We start from the raw sequence: 22,320 nt of genomic DNA on the forward strand, positions 1-22,320 counted from the left end.
GAAGGCGCACAGATTTGGGACATGTTCTTTGATGGGGCTTGCTCTAAGGAAGTTGCAGGGGCAAGTGTAGTCCTTGTGTCCCCCACACAGGAATACATTCATTTATCTTTCAAATTAACCTTTCAGGTCACAAACAACATAGCAGAGTACGAAGCTTTGATTCTGGGCTTAAGCATTGCTAAACAAATGTGCATCAAAGGCTTGAAAGTGTTTGGAGATGCAGACCTCATTATTTAGCAGGTAAATAAAAATTTCCAAGCTAAGCATCCAAGGCTGAAGGCATACAGATATGAGGTATGGAGGCTTAAGAATTCTTTTAATAATTTCAGCATTTCTTATATTCCGAGAATGAAGAACCAGCTTTTCGACTCCCTTGTTGTGTCTGCTAGCACGTTTATTCCTCCTTTGCCTCCTAAATTGACATATGAAGTTCAGGTAAAATATAGACCGTCTCTACCTGACAATGTCAAATATTGGAGAGTTTTTGAAGACGATGATGAAATTAACAGGTTTTTGCAAGTCGTTGAGGAATTTTCTGAAACGCACATCATTCAGGAAAATGAAACCATGGAAGAATGCGACCAGTCCAAGCTAAAAAACGAGATCGGCCGAGGAAGCATCATCTAGCTGCTTAGTAACCATATACCAAAGGGATTGGTGCCTCTAGAGAAACTGTTCGATGATAACGATGTGCCTTATAAGCCTACCAAAACAGAAAATGACTCTGTTGTTCGTAAACACAATATAGGGAGCCCAACCCATCCGAAATACATCAATCTGTCCACTCATTTGTCTTCTACCCAGAATTCTGAGTATTGCACCCTCATGAAGCAATTCGCCGATATTTTTGCCTGGGAATACAATGATCTTAAAACTTATGATACAAACATCATACAGCATAAGATTCCACTGGAAAAGAATACACCCCTTTTAAGCAGAAGTTAAGACCTAACAACCCTCTCTTATTACCTTTGATTGAGAAAGAGATCAAGAAGTTGTTGGATGCCAAAATCATAGTTCCCCTGAGATATTCAAAGTGGATAGCTAACCTTGTGGTAGTAAGAAAGAAAAATGGAGAAATCGGTCTTTGTGTTGACTTCAGAAATCTGAACAAGTGCTCTAAAAAGGATAACTACCCCCTGCCTAAGATGGAACACTTGCTGCAAAGAGTTTCAGGGGCCAGAGTCATGTATTTCTTAGATGGATTTTCAGGTTACAATCAAGTTGTTGTACATCCAAAAGATCAGGAAAAGACTGCCTTCACTACTCCTTGGGGCACTTTCATGTACTACAAGATGCCTTTTGAACTGATGAATGTTGGGGCTACTTTTTAGAGGGGCATGGACATAGCCTTCGTGGGAGAGAAGGACAAGTTTGTCCTTATATATCTTGATGACATAACAGTCTTCTCTATCAATCACAAAGACCATTTACAACATTTGAAGAAGGTCTTCCTAAAGTGCAAACAGTTTGGAATTTCAGTGAACCCAAAGAAGTCACAGTTTGCTCTAGAAGAAGGAAAACTTTTGGGACATATTGTCTCTACTAAAGGTGTGAAGATTGATCCAGGAAGGGTTCAAGCCATTTAGACATTGTCCATCCCAAGGTCAAAAAGGGACATTCAATCCTTCCTGGGTAAGATTAACTTTGTAAGGAGGTTCATTCCAAACTTTGCAGAGCTTGTAAAGAACATCACTTCCATGTTGAAGAAAGGATTAGAAATAAAATGGACAGATGCTTCAAGAAGCTCTTTTGAAGCCATCAAGCAAGCTATCATGGAAGCTCCCACTCTAATCCACCTAGATTACACTAAGGAGTTTTGTATCTTCTCTTTTGCCTCTTATGAAACACCTGCAGTAGTTCTATTGCAGAAAAATGATGAAGGGATAGAGCACCCCGTGGCCTTTTTCAGCAAAACTTTAAGGGATGCTGAACTAAGGTATGACCTTATTGAAAAACAAGCTTATGCTCTCATAAAATCTTTAAAGGCATTCAGAATTTATATTTTTCATTCCAAAGTAGTTGCATATGTACCTTCAGCCTCAGTAAAAGATGTCTTAACTCAGCCAGATATTGATGGAAAGAGAGCTAAATGGATTGCAAAATTCATAGAGTTTAACATAGAGGTGAAGCCCACTAAGCTTGTCAAAGGCCAGGGCTTGGATAAACTTATGGCTGAAGAAAATTGCAGCTTGTTAGACATAAATTGCATGGGTCTAAATTCATATGATGAGCAGACAGAGGGAGCAGCAGAAGAACAAAATCAAAATCAGTCTCTGGCTGAAAATCTAGCCACCTGTGAATGGTATTCCAGCATAGTTCATTTCTTGTAGAAGCTAGAAGTCCCTCCAGGGCTTAGCTCAAGTCAAGCCCGAGCCATTAAACTCAGATCGACCAAATTCTGCATTAATAAAAATTTGCTTTATTGGAAAGACCCATCAAGAATCCTCTTGAGATGTCTAGATAAAGAACACTCTGTGGAAGTGATAGACCAGTTCCATTCTAGCATCTATGGAGGGCATCATTATTGGAAAACCATAGCTCACAAAATCTTGAGGGTTGGATATTATTGGCCTACTCTGTTCTCTGATGTGTTTTCTTTTGTAAAAGCTTGTGACAAGTGTCAAAGGTTTGCAGGAAGACAGCAGCTAAAATCTCTACCCTTGAGACCAGTACATGTCAGTGGTCCCTTCTAGTAGTGGGGCTTGGACTTTATAGGTGAGATCAACCCACATTCCAGTGGCCAACACAAATGGATCTTAATAGCCATTGATTATTTCACCAAGTGGATTGAGGCTATACCCACTAAGAATGCCAATCATCAAGTTGTCATAAAGTTCTTGAATGAGAATATTTTCACTAGATTTGGTTGCCCAACCAAACTAGTCACTGATAATGTAGCAGCTTTCAAGGCAAAAGAATTGGTAGACATGACTGAATCCATGGGAATTCAAGTGGTGCATTCTACCTCACATTATCCTCAAGGCAATGGCATGGCAGAATCATCTAACAAAAGTCTAGTAAGGGTAATCAAAAAACTGTTAGAGGACAAAAAAAAGAGCTGGGATTCCAAGTTCAAGTTTGCACTATGGGCTGACAAAGTTACCATCAAAAAGTCCATAGGGAATTCTCCATTTAAACTAGTTTATGGCGCTGATGTTGTTTTCCCTATCCAGCTGATTCTCCCTGTGTTTGAATTCTTGCAATAAGAACAAGAGGAAGAGAATTACATAGTAAGAAGAATGAATAACTTGGTTGAACTACGTCAGATCAGAGAGTAGCTGGTTGAGAAGTCAAAGGCTCATCAGAAGGCAATCAAAGAAACCTTTGACAGGAAGGCAAAAGTGGACAATTTCCAAGTTGGTGATTGGGTACTTAAATGGGATGCATTTAAGGAAAAGAGTGGTAATCATGGCAAGTTTGACTCCTTATGGATAGGTCCTTTTTTCATCGCTCAAGTTCAGCAGAACAATACATTCATTCTGCACAATATGGAAGGAGGAGATACTTTTGGTAGCCCAGTAAATGGTCAGTTCTTGAAACTTTATTTCATTTAAGGCTTTAAAGCCTTAGTATTGTAAATATGTTTTTCTTTAAGTTTTTATTTCATGATAAATAGACTCCATGCCCAATGAAACACTAGGAGGAAGATTTGATTTTGTTTTTTCAGGAAAGGCATTGATCTGTGATCCTTGAAACCTCACAGGGAGGATTTCATCCCCAGAAGGAGCTAATGTTAGCCTCACTAGCAAAAGGCCCAAAAATGGATCCATATATGCTCTTAAAGTCTCCAAGATTTGCTCAAAGATCATCCAATGATCAAAATTAGCGCAAGAGGAGCGCCCTTTGAAGGGCAGAAATACACTATCGGGGGGCAAAAACGCTTGAAAACCATGAAAAACCCACAATCACAAGCTTAAACAGAGGAATGAATAGTAGCCGTTAGATCTGGCTGATCAACGACCCAGATCTAAGCCACTAATTGCAATCGGCCAAGCAGAAAGGACAAATTAAAGTTGGACGCATGACACTGCCAATCAGTGATCGTCGATGATCGGATCGGCAGGTTGCATCGGTGAGGTATCGACGATTTAAATAAAGGCTCGAGCATTGAGCGATTAGCGATTGCGATTTATCGCATCGCTATATCACATCGGCGATCACCATGGGGCGGGGCCTATGCATATGTGTATGAGCGACCTGATAAAACCCGAATTTGATGGGTTTCAGAATAGAAATGTATATATTTGCTTGAAAACCATGAAAAATCCACAATTGCGGGCTTAAACAAAGGAATGAACAGTAGCTGTTAGATCTGGCCGATCAACGGCCCAGATCTAAATGGCTAATCGCAATTGGCTGAGCAGAAAGTACAACTTAAAGTTGGGCACATAACACTGCCAATTAGCGATCGCCGATGATCAGATCAGCGGGTCGCATCGACGAGGTATCGACGATTTAAATAAATGCTCAGGCATTGAGCGATTATCGATTGTGATTTATCGCATCGCTATATTGCATGGGCGATCACCATGGGATGGGGCCTATGCATATGTGCTTGCGCGACCCGATAAAACCCGAATCCGATGGGTTTCAGAATAGAAATGAATATATTTTCAGGTCCGCGCCAAAGCTATTTTCAATGCATTTTCAATGTATTTCGTTATATAACGGAAATACAAAGGGAGCCTTGGGCAGCGCCGATGTGATAAAGCTCTGGACCCGAAAGGGTTCGGAATGAAATATATAAGGTTTGAAGTTCGGGGGGATCCATTTGTCATACAGTTCCACTGTTTTTATACGTATTCCAAAATACAAAGAAAACACACAAGGAATGGGCTGAATGCGACTTGTGATAGCAACAAGGCCGGACTTGATGGGTTTCGGAAGCAAAATATATATGATTTCAGGTCCGTTAAAGCCCATATTTTAATGTTTTTTTTGTATTTTTGTTGTTTCAACAAAATACAAAGGAAGCCTTGGGGCCTTGCGATAGCGATGAATCTTAGACCCAATGGGTTTCCGGAATAAAAATATATATATTTTCAAGTCCGCCACGACTGTTTTTTCATGATTTTTAGTGTTTTTCACCTTATTGCAAAATACAAAGGGAAGCTGGGAATAGGCCATCAGCGACTTGCGATAGCGACCGAGAGGGCGGACCCGATGGGAGAATGGGCCATATATGAAAACTTTTGAAGTCCAAAATGAATAGTGATGGGCGGGATTTATCAGTGTTGTAGCGTTTTCGTTGTTTATAACAGAAATAGTCATTGTTTGTAGTTTAAAGGGAAAAAAAAAGGCCCAAAGACCCATTCCACGATATAACAGAGCCCAGGAGATAGTTTGCCAGGAAACGAAGGCCGAAAAAGGAAAGAGAAGGGCCACAACGCGTTGCAGGCTGAAACAGATACATCATGGTGCATCAACAGTGCGACACAGCCGAAAACAACAGAAGTGATTGTGGGCATCTCTAGCATGAGAGAGCTCCCAGACAGCGCAGCAAGCTACCCAAAATATCTGAATGCGGTTATTCTTCTGTCAGAAGAAGAAACCTCTGAGCCATGCTGCCTAGTCAGAGATCAAACAGTTAAACAAGACAGAGGGATAGATTAAGACCTCCCAAGCCTCAGAAGGCTCAGCATCATTGTAAAGAGCTATAAATAGCTGAAAACTAAATGTAACAAAGGTTCAACTTTTGGAGATTATTACTACTCTGTTCCTTCAAGCTTCTCATCTTCATTCTAGAAATATAAACTTCTTTTGCTGTTACATGTTCAATTCCATTTTCTCTGTTGTTCTATGCTTGCACATGAATAGGTTATTCATGTTTTCTACTGTTTCTAATGCTAGACAACTATCATCTTATCTCTGCATTGATAAACTAGATTTGAAAGTTTCATTTTCTTCCTGTAGCTGGCCATTCATATATGTTTATGTATGCATCTATTGGTATAGTCATTATTCTCCATCTTTCCATTGAACCTATAAACTATTGAGCATTAGTAGTCTAAAGCCTTGTATTGTTGAGGGTGTTCATGCATGTCTTGAGTGAGAATAGAGCTGAAATGATTATCTGACTTGATCCAAACCATCATTCATTACAATAGTTCAGAGAACAATATTGAAGATTATATCTTACTAGGCATCTCTGATCTGCAACCTAGGAGAGTTTCCTGGAGTGATAACACACACGACCACTTAAGGTGGAGAAAAGAGGTTGTGTCGGTACCAAAGTTTCACAAAATAGGGTGATCTAGGAGGATCTCCACACATGTAGAAGTCTACTTTGTGAACCATGAAGGAATTTGATGATAGGTGACAAATCTTGGAATAAGAGAATAAATGGGATTAATAATTTTATGACTTATTTAATTTAAAATTGTAAAGTGGATAATGTTGTGAGTGAGTGGAAAACGACTCACAAAATATTCACATATTTTCCATTTGAGAAATTAGTTTTGTGTGAGAATTCACCTCACAACTAATTTTCTATTTCTCAATGAGAGGTTGAGGTCTCTTGGCATGGTTGAGATCCTTTAAGTTTGGATTTTACCATCTTTTGCCTTGATTAAGTTTTAGATCCTAGAATTATGGATCTTTTTTTCCTTAAAATGTCTTAAGATCCTATTATTGTGGATCTGGGGAGTTATGTCTTTTTGTTGGGAAAAACTATATAAATTCCTTATGTGATATTTTTTTTGGGGAGAACCTTTTGGAAGAGTTTTGTGGGAGCTTTTGGAGGAGCTTTGAAAAAACTTGATGCCTTGTCCTAAGAGAAAATGTAGCCCTTTTGGTGTTAAGGAAATGTCTTTTATGTGAGTGCCTTTGGCCCTTTTGTGAGAAGGCAACTCTTTAAGGAGCATGATCCACATATGGTGTGAGATGTTTCAGCCCATCGTAATAAGGAGAATGCCCCAGAATTAATAAAGTGATTCGTAGTTCCAAAAGAATCTGGAGACGTAGCCCCTTCCCCCCCAAGGTGAACTCCGTTATCATATCAATGTTATGATTATTCATGGTTGTTTATGTTGTTTGTTTCTTTGATGTTTGGCTTCTTTAAATAATGTTGATGTGATGGTAAATCATTATTTAAAAAATGTGTCACTCATGTTCGCATGCAAAATAGTTTCAATAAAAGGTCATGTAATGAGTATTTTGTTTAAGTAAGTGCCATCCAAAATTACTCGGATTAAGTGGTATTAGAGCAGTCTTCTCGCTGATGTGAATTGCGAGTGTGAAAGATTGAATGTGCAATAAGAAGGAAAAGGAGAACAACAAATATCTTTACGAGGACCTCCTCAGGATGGAACACATGGTGGACATAATGTATGTAGATTATGAAGAGAAAATGGCAATAGAGAAATAGGAGAAAGAAAGAGCAGAGGATGATGCTCCATCTCCATATTCCTATGATTATTAATATTCTTCATCATATTCTCATCAACCATATGAGGAGGTCAATCAAAGCCTTCAAGAATAGAATCTTGAATTGAGTAGACTAATACGAGAATAAAAAGAGGAGAAGCAGAGAGTGCAACTTCAGTTACGAGCCACGGAACATGCCTTGGAAAAATTGAAGTGAAACGAAGGCTTAGAGAAGCCATCATCACCATTGTTAGAATCGATAGCTGAGGTAATAGTGTTGATCTTTCTTCGGTTTCACGTTCACATTACGTTATTTCTGTTGGAAACATGCAAGTACCCATTTCATGAACTAGCATGAGACTCCTTACCAAGATGGGGTATAAAGGAGGAGGACTTGGCGTTAATAGCCAAGGAATGACTCAGCCATTAGAGGTTGTACAAATGCCTCAATTTACAGGTTTGGAGTACACTGAAGGAGAGAGCTTGAAGGTAGAAAAATCTTCCAAGACATTGTCAAAGCCATCGGAGAAAGATGATGGTTAGAACACATCACAATCCTCCCATGACAGTTCACATTGTAGAAGAAGAGGTAAGGAAACCTCTCATCGCCCAGATTGCACCAGAGGTAGTCAAGAGAAGTATAAAAAGTCTTAGTATTCTAAAGTTTATTTTAATTATAGGCATGTTAATGATGAACATAAATCATGGCATAGAAAGCTATGTATTTTTTGTGGAATGCATAACCATGTGGTTGATGAGCGTTGGAAGAGAATTGCAACAAGAAAGAGGATGAGGCGCGAAAGGTCTTCTCCACATATGGGAAAGAATAATTTTAAATAGGTCTGGAGGAATAAGAATTTTTACAATCATCGCAAAAAGGGTGGGAATCAAAGAGCCACATGTTAGAGGCTCCATCTAGAGTAGCGTCTTAAGGACAAAGCGCCCATGGCGGAACCAACTGGTGAAAATGTTCAACAAGTGAATCCGCCACGGGGAGATGACCCATTCACTTTGATGAGTGAGAGATGGTTTTACTAGATGTAGTAGCTTTCCATGGCCTCATTTTGTAAATCATGTGTTGTGATATAATTGTAAAAGTGATGATGTGTTTTCCATCGCTTATTAAAGCAACGATGAAGTTTTTGGCCTTTTATTGATAGCTACGGTATTTGTTTCTATTCTGATGTAACTTTGACCACAAAGTGTGTGTTATAAACTCTTGGAAAGTACAGGGATGCTTGGGTCATGGTTGGTCATGTAATTTGCAAAGATGTACTACAGGTTTGCAGAGGATGGAGGTTTGTAGAAGAAGAGGTAAGGAAACCTCTCATCGCCCAGATTGCACCAGAGGTAGTCAAGAGAAGTATAAAAAGTCTTAGTATTCTAAAGTTTATTTTAATTACAGGCATGTTAATGATGAACATAGATCATGGCATAGAAAGCTATGTATTTTTTGTGGAATGCATAACCATGTGGTTGATGAGTGCTGGAAGAGAATTGCAGCAAGAAAGAGGATGAGGCGTGAAAGGTCTTCTCCACATATGGGAAGGAATAATTTTAAATAGGTCTAGAGGAATAAGAATTTTTACAATCATCGTAGAAAAGGTGGGAATCAAAGAGCCACATGTTAGAGGCTCCATCTAGAGTAGCATCTTAAGGACAAAGCGCCCATGGTGGAACCAACTGGTGAAAATGTTCAACAAGCGAATCCGCCACGGGAAGATGACCCATTCACTTTGATGAGTGAGAGATGGTTTTACTAGATGTAGTAGCTTTTCATGGCCTCATTTTGTAAATCATGTGTTGTGATATAATTGTAAAAGTGATGATGTGTTTTCCATCACTTATTAAAGCAACGATGAAGTTTTTGGCCTTTTATTGATAGCTATGGTATTTGTTTCTATTCTGATGTAACTTTGACCACAAAGTGTGTGTTATAAACTCTTGGAAAGTACAGGGATGCTTGGGTCATGGTTGGTCATGTAATTTGCAAAGATGTACTACAGGTTTGCAGAGGATGCAGGTGTCGATTCATCACTTATGGCTCTGAAGAACAAGGGTGAAGGAGAAGGAAGTGTGACCTGTTAAGACACTTGTCGTGTAGACAATGTAACACAATAGTTGTAGATTATGTTCATGCTTTTGGAGGACCAAAAGCTCCTCAGTGGGGAGGAATGATTTAGGTGGCTCCACGGATGCTTAGAATCCAATAATAGCTCAAAAATTAAAGTCATCGTATTGAAGTGAAACTAGGACCAAATCATAGTGTTCGTCGTCCTGATTCCAATGGTGTGAACGACACCCAAATATGAGTTTGTATGCTCAAGATATAGCCAGTAAAAGTTCTGGTCAAATTAGGCCAAGTCACAATCACTAACGAGGCAACAATTTGGAAAAGGGGTGGCACACAGAATCTAGTAGTCAGAAAGGGTGAATTTATTGCCTACTTAATTTTCCCAATAACCCTTAAAAATAGACATGAAATTTTAACTTCTTTGTTATAATAAATTATAATATATATATATATATATATAAATATATATATATATATATATATATATATATATAGATAGATAGATAGATAGCGGGGCGAGCCATCACCCTTGCCACCCATCCCCAACCCACGTTTCAATAAAAAAAAATTAATATGATTGGGTCAGCGGACGGTCAAACCTTGACGACCCCAAACATAGGCATATTATATTAATATATATACCATTGACCGACGGCCGATTCAACGATGACCACCATGTAATTCGAGGCCAGTGGGTGTCGAACCTACACCGACCAGTGGGCCTGCTCGCCGACGCTTACCCATGTGCCACAACAAACCACAAATGGTTACGTTATATCCAACCACCGCACCAAAACATTACACACGCCAAACCATTGACTCCAATACTAATCGCCAACAATTAAGCCATAAAACCATCAGATCGACAAGTTAAAAAAAATGGTGTGGAAAGTATGGAACCCAGAACCGGCCCTACCATATTTAATATGCCAACCAAACCGCCTAATGATGAGATTTGGAAACTCTGCCGCATTTGGTTATAAAAAACTTGAATTTTCTCATTCGAATAGAGAGAAGGAGTGTAGGGCGAGCATAGTGGTCATTCAAAACCTTAACACAGAGGTCGAGGGAACCAGGAGCCGACACAAATTTTGAGAGGGTATATTCCATGTTGGGTTGTGTTATATTCTTTCCAGGACTAGCTCCCCCTTCATTGTGCTGATTGCACAGCGGGGGGTCACAAGGGGTTTGAGGGGGAGGGGGGGGGGGGGTTAGCCCCCCTCTATGGGGTCTGGGTAGCACCCCGGGGAAATTGTTTTTAGACCCTATATTAGATGGGTGGATCTACCTATGGTTTTGTGCATGGTTTTCGCACATGGTTTTGTGCGCGATGGTTTTCGGTCCATGGTATTGGATGCTTCGGCATGTATATATATGTATTGCAACATTGAAAGGAACATAATGAAAAATCAAGCTGGTAGTCCTGATTTTGGGATTCAGGGGAAATCTCTGTGTATATGTGTTTATGCTCTCGCATCGTTTATTTTCTATGTTTTAGAATTTGTATGCAGGTAATTTCTGTACGGGGTTAAAACCTACATTCCAGGGGAATATTCGCTAGAATATTCCATAGAATATTCTCTTATGCAATGTGGAATCCAAAAGATTCCCCAGAGGGTGATTTTTCACAGTGACAGAAACATGTCAACTTTATACTCAAAAGAACTAGAATTTCATAGGGAACGTGATGGTGTGGTATGTTTCCTCATTTGATCAACAAAAACTCAGGCAACCAGCAACAAGGAATCTTTATGGAATCTCGTGGAATTAAAAATATTCCCTGGAGGTTGGTTTTTTACCAATGTAGAATGATGCCAACTTTATAGTCATTTTTCACAGGATTTTGCAGGGAGCGCAATGGTGTGCTCATATTTTTCATCTGAGAAACATATTTTTTGCCATCTCTAGGAAGGAATCTTTGAGGGAATATACGAGATTCATGGGGGTCTAGATCTTGGCGATGTCAGAAAGGGGCCAAGTTTATAATCGTTTGAATTGATTTCGAACCAAGAATTCAACAGTGCAGACCATTTCATCAGCTGAACTTTGCATTTTCCAACCATCCCTGAAAGTGGAGGTAAATGATGCAGTGATGCCATGTCTTTTTTCTTATTTGCAAAGATGATGTTTTTGTTGTTAAGATCCTTGTTACCATTATGTTGAGGGATACTTGTATGCGACATCATGTGAGAATTTGTTAGCTTTTCATGCTAAAGGAGGGCCCATTTGAGTGAGAGTTGCTATAGGGAGAACATCTTGTGGAGAGACATGCCACTGTGATTGAGGGAATTTATCCTTGTAATGAAAAAAATGTAATATGTACTCACCATCATCTTGCAACATTCAACAAAGTGACCTCCCTACTCTTGACATCATGCCTAAAGACATAACCCACACTAGGTGAACTTCGTTATCAATGTGTTTGTGTTCTTGATTGGATGGTTGTCGTTATGTTTCTTCTTTTTTGAAGTATGCACATGTGGTTTTTCTATGCTCTTTCATATCAAATTATGTTAACATCACAAAAGTAAAATATCTTAGTTAATTCCAGTAGCCAGAATGACTTCATTACAATCTTCTCGACATCCTCTTCATTAATTTGTACCCAGGTCACCCATCGTTTATTGGATTTAGGGAGTTCCAATTTCCATTTTTGTTTCTCGTGTTGAGAGGGAATCTAGGGGTGTAATGGAGATGGAGAAGCTACGCATCAGGAAACAGGTGTTTTTGGACCACCTTCGTCCAATGCATTTCGACAAGGACTCCAAACATCTTGTGGCTTCTACATGTGCTGCTTATTAGAGGGTTGGTGACTTAGCTGTGATTTCTGAAGAACAAAAAAAAATGAAGGAAGAATTTGACAATGGGTGTGAAAAGGTCATAGATGATGACACAAAGAAGGATGTTAATGTGGTTATTTCTCATATTCATGAGCATGAAAGTGCCCACATAGATTGTATTGTGACTGAAGATATCAATGTTGCAAGTCTTTTCCTGCATCAGCTATACAATGGATACACTACAGATGGTATCTTAAGAGCTTTGCAGGGTGAACATATAGGCACTATGTTCCATAGAGATGCTCACTTATGGTTACCAGTCAAAGATATCAGCGCTCACTAGATGATAGTTCCTACGAGGAATGCCTGCAGGAATTTGCAGGGTCTTTCCTCTGATGACCGAAAGAAGCAGTTCGAACAAATGCCATTTTGCATAAGGTTATCACTGAAGCACTTCCTGAATCTGTAGGAAAGGAGCTTATTTTTTCATTACAAACAACAGGTGTAAAACTCTATGGTGGCCCAAAGGTCACTGATCTTCGAAATATTCTAAGTTCAAATAAGCTCCATTATGAATATATTTCCATGGCATGTACTTTGGAAATAGTGAACGATTTTTTTGAGTCGATGTTGAAGAGTCTTCGACTTCAAAGGGAGATTGCAACTCTATATTACAGTTTGATATCCCAAAGTAAGTGAGATTCCTGCAAATTGAAAGAAGTGTATAGAGACCTATAGGTTTAGATTGATACTTTTGGAGGACCAAAAGTCTCTTTGTGGGGAGGTTTGATCTAGGAAGATCTCCACACATGTAGAAGTGTACTTTGTGCACCATGAAAAAATCTGATGATAGGTGACAAAGCTTGGAATAAGAGAACAAATGGGATTAATAATTTTATGCCTTATTTAATTTAAAATTGTAAAGTGGATAATGTTGTAAGTGAGTGTAAAATGACTCACAAAATATTCACTTATTTGTCATTTGAGAGATTATTTTTGTGTGAGAATTCACCTCTCAACTAATTTGATATTTCTCAATGAGAGGTTGAGGTATCTTGGCATGGTTGAGATCCTTGAAGTTTGGATTTTAGCATCTTTTTCCTTGAGTAAGTTTTAGATCCTAGAATTATGGATCTTGTTTTCCCTTAAATGTCTTAAGATCCTATTATTGTGGATTAGGGGAGTTATGTATTTTTGTTGGGGAAAATCTATATAAATTCCTTATGTCAGCTTTTTTTAGGGTGAGAAAATTTTGGAAACGTTTTGTGGGAGATTTTGGAGGAGCTTTGTAAGAGCTTGAAGCCTTGTTCTGAGAGAAAATGTAGCCCTTCTTGTGCTGCGGAAATCTCTTTTATGTGAATTCCTTTGTCCCTTTTTTTAGAAGGTATCTCTTTAAGGAGCATGATCCACATATTGTGTGAGATGTTTAATCCCATTGTAAGGAGGAGAATGCCTCAAAATTAATAAAGTGATTCATAGTTCCGAACGAATCCGGAGACGTAGTCCCTTCCCCCCAGGTGAACTTCGTTATCATATCAGTGTTATGATTATTCATGGTTGTTTGTGTTGTTTGTTTCTTTGATGTTTGGCTTCTCTGAATAATGTTGATGTGAAGGTCATTATTTAAAGAATGTGTCTTTCATGTTCGCGTGCAAAATCATGTTAGTAAAAGGTATTGTAATGCGTATTTTGTTTAAGTGTCAACAAAAATTACTTCGACCATAGGGGCCATAGGAATTCCTTGACGGAGGAAAATAGCAAGATTGGTCCAATTCTTATCCATCATAGAAAGACAAATATGTACCTAGTAACAAAGCAATTAAAACTATATGAAGTGAGATACATACCATTAAAACTACAATATCTTAAAATTAAAATTAAATATATATCTTGACCTATATAACATTGTGCTAGGAAATATTTTGGGGCCTTTGTACCCATGTATATACGTGTTTTAGGAATTTTTGCTTATGTTTACACGTTTTGAGGCCAAAATGCCTAGGTGATTCTAGGGAGGTGAGACTATGTGCTAAAAGGATAGAGAGCCTAACTTTATAAATATGTAATCACATGGATATTAATAAAATACACCATTGCTGCAAACCAAGTCACGCAACAGAGTATGCGGGGCTAGAACTCCATAAGTGGAAAAGGGGCTAACATCTAAGTGGTGAAGGGAATAAGACTAGGGGGCTAAGCCACTATTAAAATACATCTAAAGCCAAAAAATGAGATGTTTTTATCCTAAGTCCATAAGTTGGATTCATGATGCGCCACTTGTCAAAAATGGAACATGAACATAAAAGGGGGAATTTAGCATTATTTCATTCATTCCATTCATTCTAATCATTCCATTTTCGATGAGGGAACTTGGCTAGTTACTAAACTTCCCAGTGGAGAAAGAGGGGTACAACCTTGTGATTTTGTGACATTTTTAATCTTAGATGGAGTTGTCTATGTGATAGGTTTTCCCCATTGTGAGGCCAGTAAGGTACTTGAAAACTCTTGAGGCTAGTTGGAATTCATGGAAGCAATAGGACTCTAAGACATCGCTAGTCACTCTAGGCTTAGAACCCTAGAAGGAATATGTCATAACTTGATGGACTGCGGGTGTAGAGAAGAAAGTGCACTAGTTTGGGTTGTGTAGGATGATGAGGGATGAGACAATATTGGTTGGAGGTTATTGGAGTCAAGTACCTTTCCCTCTTAATGTGTTAGAGTAGTTGTGGACCATAGTTTACTTAAATAACCTTTAGCCTGAATAGACTCTTAGCCCTAATTTCAAAATGTCTAAAATCTATAATTTCAAAATGTCTAAAATCTATAATCAATTTATATGGTTTCTCAAAGACAAATATTATATTATATTTATCTATACTCTATTCTATTGTAAAAGATTGTAAATTACACACTATTTACGAACAATATATATTATACTAGAATGATTAAATATAAAATGCATTGCAAGATGGTATCACAAATATATATATAGCAGAACCAGAAATGTTTTGGTGGTAAATTACACCCCAATAAATGAATTACTTTATAAAATGTATACTAATAAACCAAAAGACAAAATCATTAAATAAACAGTCCATTTTGAAAGTATGGAAGGCGTTGTCTAAATCAGAGGGTAACCTATTTCATGTCTCATCAACATTTTGTGTTGGGAGGGGCATTCATTGCGAATGCTTTTCATGCCCATCTAATCAAAACTGTACCAGATTATCCCTTTGACAATCGTAAACCTAAAATGGTTTTCCATTCATTTGTCCGGGACCCGTGACTCCACCGAAAGTAAACTTATAATTGTTGTTAGGCGTTGGGCAGCCCTCACAGTTGATGTAGCCCTCAAACGTTAATGTTTCCTACTAAATCAAAATTTTAGATTTGCCATTATCCTCCCACCATCCCATTCTCACCAAACTCACGGCACATGAGACGGACGTTATCGTCACGTATCCATTGAGTTTTATTAAAAAAGCCACATTTGTTGTTGATTAAAAAATCATAAATAGATACATAATTAAATGAATAATACACAAACCACATTTATCTTTTATTAAATGGTTCATATCTACATTTTATTATTATTTATTTATTTTTAATTAAAAATAATACCATGTATTTTTTAATAATTTTAAACTTTTATTTTTGTAAAAAAAATTATTAATAATAATTGTAGTCTAATTGGTGCATGTTTGAAGGTTATATAATCATATTTTCTAATCAAATTTGTCCAAAATCAAGTAAGAATTTGTTGGAATCACAAGTTTGATCTATTAAGTCGGCACATGCTCCAAATTGTTTTGCCAAAATCACCATAACTTAGAATAATTACACAACACTTTAATAATATCATATTCCAAAAAATAACATCTATCTAATTTTTTAACAACACATCAATAGAAACCAACAATTAAGTCAATGCAAGAATAATAACAAATAATTGCATACTAAAAATTATATCATACAAGTTTTAAATACTTTTTATTTATTTATTTATTTACTTTTTTTCAACTAGGCTAAGCGTAGGATTGGGCCAGTCCCAATGTTGGATGGAAGAACGATCTCCACCCTAGTGGGATGCTATCAACAAGATTGTCTAAAACTCGGTTGAGCTTGGATGTCCCTTGGGATAATTTAATTCCTCAAAAGTGGCTCCTATCCTCAACCCCTCCCCATGAGATTGAACATAATATTATATATAATAGTAAAACATATTTTGTGGTTCCTATTGAGGCTAGAAGAGATCATGGTTCCTATTGAATTGAGGATTGTTGTCACAATGTTTTACAATAATTTTATTGCCAAACTAAGCACTAAAGGTTGATGAAAATAAATTAAATGCAATATCAAAGTCAACCAAGGGTGGCCCTTATCCCCTACTCTTTTTGGCATATTTATTGATAAGCTAAAGGACTCTTTGGAAGATGCAAGTTGTGTTTGACCCATGGTATTAGTATAGTCATAACTTGTCTCCCTTATGTTGATGATATTGTTCCTTTGGCAAGATTCCCTCATGATGTTCACAAGCAACTAAGAATCTTCTAATATTTCTATTCTAAGATGGGTATCACTTTTAATGCCAACAAAACTAAAGTCATTATATTTAAATCCAAGAATATCACCTATGCTACATTCATATATCATAACAAGTACTTGGAGGAAGTGTTTTCAGACAAATATCTAGGAATCAACATCCATCATAAACTCAACTGAAATTATATCATTGACAAAAGGATAAATGGAGGTTTGAAAGCTTACTATGGGCTTAAAAACAATTATAGTTCAACATATCTTTGGATGTCGAATAAAAAAAATCTCCAGTTTGAGACTCTTGTCACTGGGTGTGAGGTTTGGGTTGCAATATATCTAAAGAGTCATGGAAAAAGATTGAGCAAAAACAAAAATAGTTTATAAACTGCAACCTCAAGGTTAAAGGAATTTGTCCCTACCCTATCTTCCTTATTGAATCAATCCATTCCCCAGAAATCATGGCATCTTATCAACATGAAAGCCAAGAGGTTTCCTAAAATTGCTTCAAATTTTATTGAAAACCACATCCTTTGGTTCAAGCAAGGATGGCATAGGGATGCCCAAGTTTGGTTGGACCATCGAGGGGAAAATAAGATTATTTTGTAGAATAAGGATTATATTGAAAATATTATTACTTCCAAATTTAAAGAGAAATTATGGGGTGATAAAGAGGTAGAGGGAAAAAGGAAACTAAGATATCATAAGAAAGTGATCAACCCCATCTTGACTATTGTTAAGAAAAAAATTAATATTGCTAAGAAAACACCTAATTCCCAGCCAATTCCCAAAATACCTTAGGATGAAAGAGTCCCTCATCTATGTGATTCAAAGAGAGTTGAAGATAAAAAACATTCTTTTTAGATCATTCATCTTTTTCTTTTTTTTTTTCACTTCTGGTTCATTAAAACCCATGGTCAGTGGGTCCACTACGTCCAGGATCTGTCAACGCTAGGGTGGACCCCACTCGAAGGGGGTCACACCCCTCGGCCTATTTACTGACCTAACCCCAAGAGCTTTTGGGTTTCGACCCTGTGACCTCCCATTGGCGAGGCCCCGGCTTGACCGATTGAGCTAACCCTTGGGGCTAGTTAGATCATTCATCTTATACTCATATTCACTCTAATTTTCAAAATATTGATCACACTACCAACCTTCTTATTCTTTTAAATAAACGAAAGTATGGTTATTTAGGAATCCTTCTCTCTTTCTTTTTAGCATAAAATTAAAATGCTAAAAAATTCCAACTAATTTCTCACTTTCCTAAAGTCTTATAAATCATATAAATCTTAGTAGACATTTAGCATTATCATCGATATCAATTAAAAATAAAAAATAAAATTAATATATTAAATTAAAAAACAAATACATAATTAAATAAATAAATATTCTACTTATATTTATATTTATATTAAATTAAATTTATTATAATAACTTATTATTTATTTTTAAATTAAAAATAATAAAAAAAAATTAAAGCATTTAAAAAAGTATTAATAATATTAATGGATATCACGTATTCCCATACATAAAAAATAAAATAAACCTAGCTAACAGTGCTGACATCAATAGAAACCAACAACTATGTCAATCCAAGATTGATAACAAAATTTAAATGAAAAGCAACACCCAACTGTAGACCGTTTATCAATGTCTATAGGTGGGATATATATACACCAAATTAGATGCTGTATATTGGAGACTTCCTTCCTTTATATTAATGTTTGAAAACTTTTTCTGTATATAAATAATGGTTCTTTAAAATTTTTATATAAAATTTTTAAAATAATAATTTAACATAATTATTTTGGCATGAATATGTTTTAGGTGCTGTATATTGGAGACTTCCTTTATATTAAGGTTTGAAAACTTTTTCTGTATATAAATAATGGTTCTTTAAAATATTTATATAAAATTTTTAAAATAATAATTTAACATATTTATTTTGGCATGAATATGTTTTAAATGTTTAGCGGTTAAAATAGTTTTTTAGTTAAATGATGATTTTTTTGTTATTTAAAATAAGTTTCTGATTAAATATATAAATTCGGCTGCATGAAATTAGTGAAGCAAAATTTACCACATAAATTTATAATTTGAACAAATCTCTACCGCATACAAATTCACCCTCACAATAGACTAGCGCTAATCATTTTAGCCACAATCTATTAAATATTTAAAATCAAAATAAATACGTTGATTAGCCTCAATCTATTAGATATTTAAAATCAAAATAAATACGTTTACTAACGCTAAATAAAAACTTCCTATCCATCCGTTTACCTAAAAATATTTATCGTCATGACAGAACGAAGAATTAATAAATGAAGGTATAGAGCAGCGCGTCAAACGCAAGTGTTTTCTGGACAGAAAGACAAAGATTCCCATTGGATTTTGAATTTTGGCGCAAACTATAAACGGCGAGGAAAAAAACGCTGACAGAAGCAATTCCATGCATGCTAAACACTGGTTAGACAAATATATTTCTCTTTTCTCTTTCCTTTCCTTGCAAATACAATATTAATCTTGATATGGAAACCCTTTGAAGATCTGGCATTCAAGTTATATGTTACACCAGAGCGATTTATTCCGACCCCGAATCGAAACCCATTAGGGTTCAAGAAGATCACAATTAGAAAAAGGGGGGCGCTAATTTTGAGAATATGTACAGTGTTCAGCAATCGACGATGTTGGCGCCTCTGGATTTGTAAAATTACTGTCAGGTCTGTTGCCACGTGAACATTATATCATTCCTTTTGGAGATGATAGCAGTGGCCTGCAGGGGATTACACGGTTGCTTTTCTTGTTCATCTTACGGCCAAAGGAAGAAGCCTTGCGGGGCATTTCCATGGATTCGGCTGAACCTGCCGAGAATATTGATGATAGAATAGTGTGATTATCATATGATGATTCCATCGGGGATTTCCAGCTATGACAACTCTTGAGCTTCTTCGCCGGCTTGGCCAGGTCTTCCACGCATTTCACGCTGGCGAGAGACTGAAATGACTGCGCCTTGCCCGTGAAATAATTGGACAAACCCCTCCTGCAAATTATTCAAAGAAATTGTCCAAATCAACAAAAGATTGCAGCAGCCCCTGTTCGAAATTCAGATAGCGATTTTCGTAATGAAAATATATGGTTGCCATTAGACTTACTTTCGAGATGGAAGGCTAGCTCTGAGAGACTTCATATGGAAAAGAGGGCCGCCATTGCCATGGGGCATCGGTGGAGGCGAGAATTCACATGAAGAATTGTCGCTGTTCGTCATGTCGTCCGAGGAAGCCGAGGAGGCCGTCAAATCAGGTGAAGAAATAGGAAAAGAAGATGAAGACGAACATAAATCGCTTGTCGATATGAAGCGTTCTTCCGCCATGGCTGCTCCCAAGAAAAATAGGGTTTTGGAATGAATGACAACGTTGAATTTCTGTCACGGAAATTGTGTGTCTTTCTTTCTGCAAGAACTGAAATTGAAATTCTCCTCTGGCCGGGAGTCGTCTTAGAGCATTTTGTAGTGGGCAGTGACAAGGACAACTCAGCCAATGTCCACAACAATTGCGCCACGTGAAACCACTTGGGCTCTCGCTGTTCTTGTGGCGGGACATACCTCTGACCACGATAAGTGAAAGCTTCCCCAAGGCGGTTTTGGGCTCCCATGGCAGCGGTCTCAGCGTTCCCATCTTGCGGTTTTGGCAGCCCTATCCGATTGATGGAAGCCCTTACCTGCCACGTTGACAAGGATGTAGCGTGATTTTACATGTAAGAGGATGACTTTGAATCGGATGAGTTGGGGGACCAGCAGCTCTCCCCGTAAATTAAGGTGAGGTTTATGCTTGGTCGGCGACAAGCATTTAGTGCGGATAAGAGGGCCTCATCCACAACATTATCTAATTCCCAGTAAATGGCATTCTAGCAAGTGGGATCCGCACTCAAACTCAAGTGGTAGGTGATTACTATCCAAACGAAAAATGAAGTCACACGAAAAGTTGTCCACCTTATCCACATTTAAACACCTTTATCGTGTATTTCTTGTTAATTCGAAAAGCCCAATGCGTGTGTATTGTCCATATCTCTATTTTGCTTCTTACATAAGAAAAAAATAAAGTGTAACATGTAAGCAAGTATGTTTATCTTGTAGTCCATTAATTATATCAATTAATAATACAACTAATATCTAAACGATCCATATTTTGTATAATGAATTCTTTCGGATAAAAATTACATGACGAATATTGTGTCGATACCTTTCAAGCTACTCCATGTGGTTGATCGTTATGATAGGATCAAAATTAAGTTTATAAATAAAAGAATTATTTTATGTGGTTAATTTTTATGATAAGGATTAAAATTTAGTATTTATAAATAAAAGAAAAAATAAGATTAACGAATTTAATATGCAGTGTTGTTGTTTAGTACTTTCTTTTTATGCAGCGTTGTTGTTTAGTAATTGATACTTAGAAATTGATAACAAAAGTATAAAAATTCCTATCATGCATATACATATAAAGATCTTGAATTTTTCTAATTATGAAAACTTATGATTTGCAAGCTTCAATTTTGTAAGCGACATTATAATAGTTTGGGTACTTTAGAATATTAAAACAAATTTTCAAAATATTAAAACATATACAATTGTTAAAGTTTTTAAGTAGGAAGATTTTTATATTTGAATTATGAAGTTAAGATTCAGTAAGTGTTTAGTTAAAATAATGAAATTTCTATTTTGCATTAAAATCATTTATAACAAAAATTTACACAACAAATGACATCAATTGACTTTTGTTTGTTGTCTATATTCTTAAATAACTAATGCATTTGCAAATGCTCATAAGTATTTACCTTGCATTATTTGACAACTTCATATTTCACGGCCTTATATGACTCCTACAGTTGCCTATAAAATCAAGGTAGTTATTAAAGGTAGGTAAAAATGTAACAACCATGGTGAAAAATTCATGTAATACAAGTTTATAAAGCAAAATAAGAGCAATGTTAAGGTACACGTATTCCAAGTTGAATGTTGGGCAAAGATATCCTAGCAGGCATCACTCGATATGTTTATGGTTAGGGAAATTGACAAAGGCATTAAAAGGCAAAAGACATTTTAGGCACATTTATTTATGAAAATAAAGGAAATTAGGAGAAAAGTAAGGTGAAAGGTCACAGGTTGCATGTGAGGAGGAAATTGAGGAAAATAATGGAAAATGAAGAAGTTAGAGGCCTCATTAATAAAAAGGCTTCTTAGGATCAGTGGGTAACCTTTTGTCAGTTCAAGTTTTGGGGCTCTCTCATTATTCTCTCTCTCTCACTCTTGGCCCCTTAGATTTTACTTGGAGCACTCTAGCTTTGGATCAAGGAAGGAAAAGCAAGCAAAGGGAATGGAAGGAAAACAAGGATCAAGGAAGGAAGAGCAGAATCAGGTAGCTTCAGCAGAAATACTTGCAAGTAACATATTGCATGTGTGATTTCTTAGTTGGTTTTGACATGCATGGATTTGCATGTTGGTGTATGGTTCTCTTGCTTTCGATGGCATGGTTTTGCCAGGTTATGACAGTGGTTTTTAGT

The 22,320-nt window shown here is 36.9% G+C and overlaps 1 protein-coding gene across 1 annotated transcript; it reads right to left on the reverse strand.

The window, feature by feature from the left end:
• Positions 1-19,111: 19,111 nt before the first annotated feature.
• LOC149144086 (uncharacterized) lies at positions 19,112-20,348 on the reverse strand. Its single transcript, XM_089449391.1, has 2 exons — positions 19,914-20,348; positions 19,112-19,801 (listed from the first exon to the last, which is right to left on the reverse strand). Exons 1-2 carry the CDS (start codon positions 20,129-20,131, stop codon positions 19,501-19,503), a joined length of 519 nt encoding a protein of 172 aa, XP_089305517.1. The 5' UTR covers positions 20,132-20,348; the 3' UTR covers positions 19,112-19,500.
• Between the last annotated feature and the right edge of the window lie 1,972 nt (positions 20,349-22,320).

Source organism: Pinus tabuliformis, chromosome X (genome assembly GCF_031772625.1).
Source record: "Pinus tabuliformis cultivar Carrire ecotype Pingquan chromosome X, CPIR1, whole genome shotgun sequence".
In the NCBI taxonomy this organism is placed as follows: Eukaryota; Viridiplantae; Streptophyta; class Pinopsida; order Pinales; family Pinaceae; genus Pinus; species Pinus tabuliformis.